This window comes from Zea mays, chromosome 2 (genome assembly GCF_902167145.1).
Source record: "Zea mays cultivar B73 chromosome 2, Zm-B73-REFERENCE-NAM-5.0, whole genome shotgun sequence".
NCBI lineage: Eukaryota > Viridiplantae > Streptophyta > Magnoliopsida > Poales > Poaceae > Zea > Zea mays.
The window spans coordinates 227,691,645-227,701,471 of record NC_050097.1 but is presented as its reverse complement, the minus strand read 5'-3'; the positions used below and the strand labels follow the sequence as shown (position 1 = coordinate 227,701,471).

General features: G+C 43.5%; 1 protein-coding gene across 1 annotated transcript; it reads left to right on the top strand.

Moving 5' to 3' along the window:
* The first annotated feature begins 4,239 nt into the window (after positions 1–4,239).
* LOC100282087 (uncharacterized) lies at positions 4,240–5,022 on the top strand. Its single transcript, NM_001155000.2, has one exon. It carries the CDS (start codon positions 4,285–4,287, stop codon positions 4,816–4,818), a length of 534 nt encoding a protein of 177 aa, NP_001148472.2. The 5' UTR covers positions 4,240–4,284; the 3' UTR covers positions 4,819–5,022.
* The last annotated feature ends 4,805 nt before the right edge of the window (positions 5,023–9,827 follow it).

Here is a 9,827-nt window from a genome sequence, read left to right as displayed (position 1 = left end):
GCGGCCCTGGGACCTCAAATCCATCAAACACCAGAATGATGAGTCCCTCTGCTCGTTCATAAAGCATTTCTAGACCATGAGGAACCACATCCCCGACGTTGCAGAGGCAACCGTGATCGAAGGCTTCTATTGGTGGATCTAATGACTCGGCCTTTGTCCGGGGCCATCCTCTAGAAGGCACCGACCACCTCGGAACAACTCTTCTGAGAAGCGGACATCTACATCACCACCGACGAATGGGCGTGGGACCTCATCAATCAGCCAAAGCATGCACCCCAAGCGCCAAAGATGGAGGGGAATCAGCAGCCAGAGAAGTGTTGGGACAAGATGTCAAGAGATGAAGTACATGCCATGGGACCACCAACATTCCGAGCCCCCGGCGCACCGCGAGGCAACATCGTACGGACACTGGACTAAATCCTCGATGTCTAGTGTCCATACCACAAGGAGATGTGCCACACCCTATGTAACTATAGGGACTTTAAGAACTCGATCAACAACGACCAACCATTTCAACCACTCTCACCGCCACCGCCACGAGAGGAACAAGCCCCCTAAAGCAGCCACCTCAGCACCAAGGGGTGGTGGCCATGCTTTGCCTCACATTGTCAAAGAAGTCAATGCCATCTTCGGAGGCCATGTCTCCCAGGAACACAAGAGGCAACAAAAGCTAACAGATCGTCAGGTTCTAGTGGCTACACATAGTGCTCCCACGCCATACCGATGGTCGAAGCACTCGATCACTTTCAGCCGAGTCGATCAGTGGCTCAACTTCGATCACCCTAGCAAGTATCCTCTACTTGTTGACCCCGTGATTCAGGAGAGTTGAGTCAAGAAAGTCCTGGTGGTAGCAACATCAATGTCACCTTCCTAAGGACACTCTAGGCCCTCGAGATCCCGACTACTGACTTCATTAAGTTAGACACCCTGTTCTTCGGCATCGTCCCGACTGAAGGAGAGTACTCGTTGGGGCACCTCTTCATGCTGGTAACCTTCGGCGCCCCCCGACAACTACCGAACCGAGTTCTTGCGTTTCGAGGTGGCTCGGTTCGAGTGTGGATATAATGCCATCATTGAGAGGCAGGACTAGCCAAGTTCATGGTCATCCCCCACTACCCCTACATGATACTCAAGATGCCCGGATCTCAGGGCAACATCACCGTTTGGACCGATTTCCAAGGAGTGGCAGAGTGCTACCAGGGGCCATCCAGATGGCTCTCATCATCGGTCCCTCGGTGGTACCACAACACCTGATGACGAACGTCAAAATATCACCATGGGTAGACCTCACGATCTCGGTGAAAAAGCAATCTCGTCCACTACCATGTGGTCGGTTGAAGAAACCAAGAAAGCCAATCTTGGCTTCTTGGATGAACACAAGACGATGATCATCAACTCCAGCCTCACCGCCAAATAGGAAGACATGCTCATTTGTTTTTTGTAGGACAACTGGGATGTGTTTCCATGGCAACCCACAGACATGCCTAGTGTCCCCAAAGAGCCGACCGAGCATAAACTGAAGGTGTATCCTCAAGCAAAGCCATTCCAGCAGAAGTTGTGCCGCTTTACACCCGACAAAAGAGAAGACATACGATCCATGTTAACTCATTTAGTAGCTGCATGTTTTATTAGAGAAATAACGCATCCCGAGTGGCTTGCGAACCTTGTTCTTGTACTAAAAAGAATAAAGTTGATTGTCGCATGTGCGTCAACTATACTGAACTCAACAAACACTGCCCTAAGGGCCCCTTTAGGCTCCCAGAATAGATCAAGTAGTCGACTCCACCGCAGTCTGCTTGTAACACCCTGAATTTGGGGGTATAAAATTTCTTCTCCAAATGCCTACCAAATTCAGGTGTTACCTCTTGTCTCTCTCTCTAGACTTCCTCTCTCTTCCTTTTGATTAGAGTTAAGTACCTCCCCCTCTATATATATGGAGGACTATGGTCGATTGGAGGACCAACAATCGATCAAATAATCAATATACATCTCATTTTTACCTTATGCATTAGGAGTAGTTCTAGTTTAGCCCTAGTTTAGCCTTTCTCACCCTCAAATCTTCACCTCTCTTCTGCTCTACATTGACTAAAGGTGTCTTGGGTGGCCTGTCGATCCTAAGACAAATTCTAGGATCTCTCCTCCCTGACGGGGTCCCTCCTAGAGATGGCAATGGGTACCCGAAACCCGATGGGTTTTTACCCCATTAGGGTACGAGTTTGGGTCAAGTTTCATACACATGGGTTTGTTAACGGGCATAAATCTATACCCGACGGGTTTATGGACACGGGTTTGTTCCTATAGTACCCAAACCCGTGAACCCGTGGGTTTTTTAAACCCGACCAAACCTAGTGCATATTGTCATTTTATTTTATAAACGAACAACAAACTTGTTATTCCTTATTTACTTCATAATTTTTATCAATTGGTGAATGTATCAGTAGTCGGTAAGAGTGTTTCTTACTTGCTATTATAGATTTTACTAGCGTTATATATGTGGTGGATGGATAACTTAGTGCAAGGTCACTTAATGATACAACTTATTATTTGTATTTCATTCTCTCTACTAATAATTTTTATACCAAATCATAAACTCGTTGTTCATTACATAGATTTTGGATCATGATATCATTAATCATTACGATACTTATTGATTATGAGAAGAACAAGTATATTGGAGATGAAACCCGCGGGTAACCTATGGGTACCCGCTAACCCGATGGGTACAGGTTTAGGCAAAATCTCAAACCCGTCATGGGTACGAGTTTTTTAATGGGCATAGATATTTTTCACGGGTATGGGTTTGAGACGACAAAACCCAGCGGGTTTATATCCGTTGCCCTCTCTAGTCCCTCCTGGGAGCGAGATCCAGGCGCTACCGGCGAATTCCGCCGCCCCTGTGCACACGCGGACCGTTCGGCTCATCAGTCAGGAACACCACCCTGCACCAGGTCGTGGACCGTCCGACCCGTAGCCACGGACCGTTCACGCCTCTGCAGAGAGCACCACCGCAGGTTCTCATCGCAGTGATTGACGACCGGATCGACGCCAACACTAACATGCAATCTCTGAGATGTGCAGAGTGACGTGCTTCATCACGTTATTAGAGAGTGCAATGACCACAACTCGCAATTTCAATCATTCATCAACTAGCTTTAATCCTACGAGAATGATGGGTTGTTGACCATCTTGATCCAAAATTACCATGATTGATAGGCATATCCAGTGGACAGTTTACTGACTAGGGCTGGCTTAGGACGGGAAAATGGTGGAACAAAACTTATATATCAAGACAACTAGAAATGAGGATCACTATGGTGCATCTATCCACCATATTTCCGTGCTCCGTATAAAAAATGCCTTATAACTTACATGCACAAAACTAAAACTCCAATGACGAGCAACCATTTTGTTTCTCTGCTTTATGCTGATAGCACATGCTTAAAATTGAATTTGCGTGGACTAACCTGAAAAATTACATCCAAACAGGTACAATCGAAAAAAAATTATCCAGAGTTTTAGATGGAAAATTGGCTCCGTTCTTCCTCATGACATACAAGAAAAACTTCACTTCTCAGAGAAAGAGTACTTCAAGAACCACTATGCAGCCACTAAATTGAATTTTAGCTTTTTTGTTTCCCAACCTTCTGGTTTCCTTCTATGCTTTCTGTTTTCTCAATGAAGCTATCTGCTAATGCAGTCTGTATTCTATTGAATTCAACCAGAGTTGATAACTCTTAGAACAGTGGTTTGTATTGGTCTATTACATAGATTTCGCTATTCCTGCACTTCATTATATTTAGCTTATTTGCACTTCTAAATTCCTTCCAGGCAATCTTGTCTTCATTTTTTATTTATGTTTGATGAGATTAGATTGAAAATACAGTAGAAAATAAGTAGTTACTTTCATACCAGAAGTGTTGACCATTGTATTTTTCTAATTAAATCTTTTGGCAAGTTTTAATCGTATGAAGTTATGAACATGATGTGTACTTATGGTGTTCAAAATAAACTCCGACATGGCCTATATGTAGTTTGATCCATGCAGCATGTACATTTATTTTGTCATATATAAACTATTTGAATTATTGGCACAACACTAAGCTATCCGTTTGTTGAGAAGAAAATAAATACAGTAGTAAAACATATACAGCAGCACTGCAGTCTGCAGACCTGGAAAACATTCGGAAAAATGCCTAGCAGAAGTACTCTACCCATCCCCCATTTCTCAAAAAGCCCAAACCCCAGGCGTCGCTCTGTATTTTTCTCTCCTCACTCAACGCGGCGATGCCCCCTAGATCGGATCACGCCGCCGGCAGCGGCGCCGCGGCGGCGGCCACGCAGGCCCACTTCGACTCCATCGATCCACTCTTCCATGTGCTCCGCGTGCTACCCTTCTCCTTCCTCCTGCCGCCGCGCACCCGCCTGAGGCTGCCGTCGAACCTGGCGCTTCCCTCTCCCATGACCGTCTTCTCCCTCATCCTGCTCACCTACTTTGCGGTCGTCTCCGGACTCGTGTACGACGTCATCGTTGAGCCCCCTGGCATCGGCAGCGCCCAGGACCCCGGCACTGGCGCCGTCCGCCCCGTCGTCTTCCTTCCAGGGCGCGTCAACGGCCAGTACATCATCGAGGGACTCTCCTCCGGGTTCATGTTCCTCCTTGGCGGCATTGGCATCATCCTCCTCGACCTCGCCGTCGACCGCACGAGGCCCCGGAGCCTCCGCGTCTCGTTTGGAAGCGCCGGCGCAGTCGCCGTTGTCATCGCCTACGCCATGGCCATGCTCTTCCTCCGCATCAAGATCCCCGGCTACCTCTGGTGAGGTTGATAAATCTTGCCTGTTAACTAGACCAGATCCGTCGCGAGATCTCGCTGCATCTAAATAGACCTGCGTGCTGTGCAGTGTGGACTGTGCTCTTTCAATTTTGTCAATTAATGTTCCATCACACAATTTGTATGGTATCAACTCGGAACTACTGGGTGAGGATTATCATTTTGCAATGATACCAAACAAGGCTTTACTTGGTATTGAGTTTCAGGGATTGCATGGAATCCCACTATTTATGTTAACCTGTTGTAGTTGATTGAATCAGTATAATTTGTTATTTTCTACTAAGCACCTGTTTGGATACATAAGCTAGTTACAGTTGGGGCTAAAAATTAGTCCAAATTAGCTGAAGGCTGGCTAGCTAGTTGTCTAACAACTAATTGAAGAATTAGCTAAAAAATTAGACCATCTATTTGCCCTCATGTTTGGATGTACTAGGGCTAATTTTAGCTAGCTAACAATTAGCCCTCGTATCCAAACAAGCCTAAGTAGCATAGACCACCTTATCCATTGTCTATTGTATGCCTTGGACATAGTGGTGTCATTGGAAGAATGTGGGGATGCAGCTTCAGAATGTCTGAAATCTGAATGTAAGATATCTTTTGCTAACATATAGATCTTAGATCGGTTTACCAACAAGGGTATTGGGTCCTACAGTGTTTTTTACAAATTCTTTTTTTGATCATTACACTGTTTTCATGATATGTTGATGACATCAATAACTGAGTTCTCCTTGGTTTGCATAATATGTTGTAAGTTAAGTAAATTATTATTGGAAAAGTACTGTTTTGATGTTTCCATTTTAATGTTCCAAGCATGCAGGATAGTACTTTTTTTGCAAGCTGTAACTTGTATAATACCTTAGTTTATGTTAATCTGCTGTTTATTAATCCTTGTTTTTCACTGTTCAGATACATCTATTTCTGAAACTAACCAAGTCACCTTGTCATGCAGTTTGGGTAAACTAACACTATAATTTATATTTATCTGTGTTTAAATGTGATGGCCTGCTTCTTGACTAGACTAGACTATTTTCACTAGCACCATGACAAATTTGATATAGGAGTAGATATGTGGATTTCTTGTTTGAAATTGGCCTTCTCATCCACTTATCAAAAATAAGGCGTGTAACAGAATTGTCTGGTTATACAATCATTCTTTTTAGAGGTGCATCATTAGCTGATAAATGACTTCACTATACCTAGAAGCATAAATAAATCAATCAGTAAATACAAAAGGACATCTGCGGTGATTTTGTTCAGCTAGCTATTGTGGATGTTTTTACTGATTGTAGGGAAAACAAAAGGTTAGTTTTACATTGTTGTATTTCATTTCATATATATCTTGGATCGACCAATTGAATGTCATTGTAGTTATTGTATAACAGTTTCCCAAAGACCTTGAGGCACCTTTCAGATTTGTTATTTTGAATAGTAGCTACACATATTTCTGCGATTGCGCTGTTGTGTTTGAACAACCCCACATGTTGTTAATTTATTGAGTAAAAATACTCACATTATATTATTTATTAATGGACAACCATACTTGTCAGACTGATACGTATGGCATTTAAGGGTTAACTTAGAATTTGACATGCATTATATTGGACATTGACAGAATCACTAATATTACTTGTAGTGGTGCTTTAACTCCCATTAGTGTTAATGGGAACTGAGTCCCGTCTGCGGAAAAAACATTAGTCAGATGAAATATACAATTTGGTGTAAGATACAAGGGGCGTTTTACAAATATGTCAACATTAGAGTTAGCAGACACCAGCTGTATTGCATAATACCTAAGTTCAGTGTAGCCTATCGCCGTTCTTTGTACATGTTGTATTTTTGCCCTTTCTTGCTAATTGATTGATTTAGTGCTCTTAGCCTATAGCAATATGCATATGGCCGTGCAAAACACAGTTTTGCACTGCATACTATACTGTTTAGGCTATCTCCAGCAGCTTACAATGTTTTGCACGACTTGCTGACCATAACTTTATAGATTGAAGCTTGACATAGGAGGTGAGATGAGTAATTTTATTTGAGATAGTCTATCATAGTATCATGAAATGTTGTTAAGGTTTTAATAGAATGCTATTGCACGTGAAGGTGGAAAATGTGAAGTATGATGCTGAAGTTTTTGAGATTGGTGCTTTTCTTGCTTTGTTTTTTTTGTTTTTGATCTGTTGGATTATCAATTGATATCAATCAATGGAGAATTTTCTATCAGAGAATGGCTCCCCATCCTGGTTCTATGTGGGGAGAAAATTTTTTCATCTGTTTTTGTGCACGGCTGCACGCTTAGGAGGAGCTTTTTTTTTTCTATCTTCGTCCCCGCTGAGAAATTTATCCCCATAGGAAATTCATCCATGTTAGAGCTAGTTTGGAAAGTTAAATCTCTTCAGGGATTAGAGGGAAAATTAAGCTAATTTTCTCCCCAATTCTCGGGAATCCCAGAGATGATTTAATTTTCCAAACTAGCTCTTAGAAAATACAAAATTTAAGGTAAATGCAAGTTTAGTATATCAAATTAATATAAATTTAACAAACAATATTTAAAATTAATAAAATTAAAAGAGGCATCCACTTTAAAGTTTAACTTGCTATTTATAATAGGTTACGTGTTGAATTTTTATTAGAATTTTAACATGCTAATGAACTAATTTAGATCCGGAGAAGTTTGTTGGACTGGTATGTGAGGGACGAGACGAGAGATGATTTTGTATCCACATCCGACTGGGCGGAGACTAAGGCCCCGTTTGGTTAGAGGGACTAATTTTTAGTTCCTAGTTTTTAATCCAGTTTAGTTTCTATTTTGCCAAACGGAGGGACTAAAGTAGGGATTAATTGGCTTTAGTCTCTAGTCCCTCACATGGACGCTAAAAGGGACTATAGACCAATATTTACTTCAATTATCTTTGTCTAGAAAACTGACGTGAAACAAGAAAAAGAGTATTTGTCTTTATGCGTTGTATTTAATGTATTTAAAATCAGTTTAGTCCTAGAACTAATATAACCAAACGGGGCTTAAATTATTCTCATCTTTCTCCCATAAAAGATCTTCACGTGAGGAATCAGGTCTTCATTGTCATCACTAATATTTAACGTTTGTCCTTTACCTGAACACGACATTATTGTTCCCTGCATATGTTCGTGTCAATAGTTGTGTATATAGTAAACTTATGTATTGTCTTTTTGAAGATTATGTGTATGTTTGGTTTGCTGCCTAACTTGTTACACTTTACCTAATTTTTCTGTCTAAGGTTACTTCTTTAGTTCGGACTACTATGTTTGTGGTATGTGAAAAAGGTAAAGTTGGTGATCTCCCATAGATCCCCAAATGGATGTGAATGTGCAAAATACACGCTCCAAACAATTGTGGACGGTTATAACATAACATGGATGAAAACACGACAAATATGAGTTGACCCCTTTGTTAATTGTACCCCAAATCCATGATTCCTTCGTCTCTATTTGCATGCCACGTGCTTTGCGTAGAAGTGGTGGATGGTAGTGGTGGAAGATGTTCTTTACAAAATATATAAAGCAAGAGACATTAGATTTAAAATGGATGGTGATAATTTAATATATACACCAAACTTTCATGTGCACCAAATATAAAGTGAAAGTCGCCTGGAGAGGGGTAGAGGGGTAAATAGGCGAAATCTGAAATTTAACAATGTCGGTGTTTGAACTTGTGGTTCTAACCAACTAGTGAAATGATGTCGCGTTCCCTGGATCCAGATGGTGATGCGAGTTGACACAAGCAATTTATCCTGGTTCGGGCTACGCAAGGCTCTACTTCCAGCAGAGGGGGGATGAGGCTTATATTACTCGCACCTAAGCGCTTGTAGTAGGGATTACAAACTTAGCGAGAGAGGGAGTACCTCAAGTCCTAGGGTGTGATTGAGGCAAGTGCCAATACCGAATGGAGGAGAAGACTGTGAAGTGTTCGCCTGCCCCCTTGAGAAGCCATAGACCTTGTAGACGGGGGCTGCCTTCCTGCTGTGGAGAGTGTCTTCGTGTCCTGTAGACAGCATGGCTTGTACTTTGTTGTTGACTTGTGCTTGTTTGTTTCCTGCTGAGAGCCGAGGCCGAGGGCTTGGTCGCGTACCTGAGCCCCCTGGGGAGGGGTTGCCCATACCGTAGTGGTTGACACAGTGCTTAGTATGGGAAAAAGTTTCTTAAGGAATGTGTCAGCTTCACTGTATCTGATGACGCTGGGGGCGTCCTCTGTCACAGATATCGAGGGCAGAACCAGGCTCGGGCGAGGCGAAGGTCCGCTCGAGGTCGCGACCGAGCCTGTCCCGAGATTCGATGATTGAGCGTCACAGTTTGAAGGAGTGGCCCTTCGCAGGATTCGCTGGGAGCAGATAGCCGAGGTCGAGCTCGGGCGAGGCAGAGTTTGTACCGAGGCCTAGTCCGCTCCCCTGTTGTATTACATGTCCTATCAGGGGCTAGAAGACGGCGTGCGTGTACAGTGGCGCATGCGTAATCATGTTGGTGAATCTTTGACATGACCATGGTCTTGTTGCCACTGTACACCTACAGCCCTGCATGGGGTAGGTACGAGCATTGAATATGACTGTCCCCCAGTGGCCTTTGGGAGGCTTGCCACAAGTCTTGTCCCTCTCACCCGAGATGGGCTCGGGCGAAGCGGGCATGGCTTCCCAGGGGTGGGGCAGCCTCGGTCGGGACGAAGATTTGCCTGAAATCACGCCCCGTCCGAAATCGGGCTCGGGCGAGGCGGAGTTTTGGGAAGACCCCTAAGGGGGACCTCGGTCAAGGCGGAGTTCTTGATTCCTTGTCCTCGGGGGATGTACTTTGATGGTGTCCCTAGGGTTTTAAGCGCGTTTTGGGGGTGTAGTATGGTACTCCTATTTATCATACCCGATAGTAGCCCCCGAGCCTTCAGAATAAGTGTTTTTTAACACTTGTTTGGAGGTTCTTCTGTTCTTGGTATGCTATCTTGCCCTAAGGAGCGGAAGATTTCTTTGTTTCCGATAG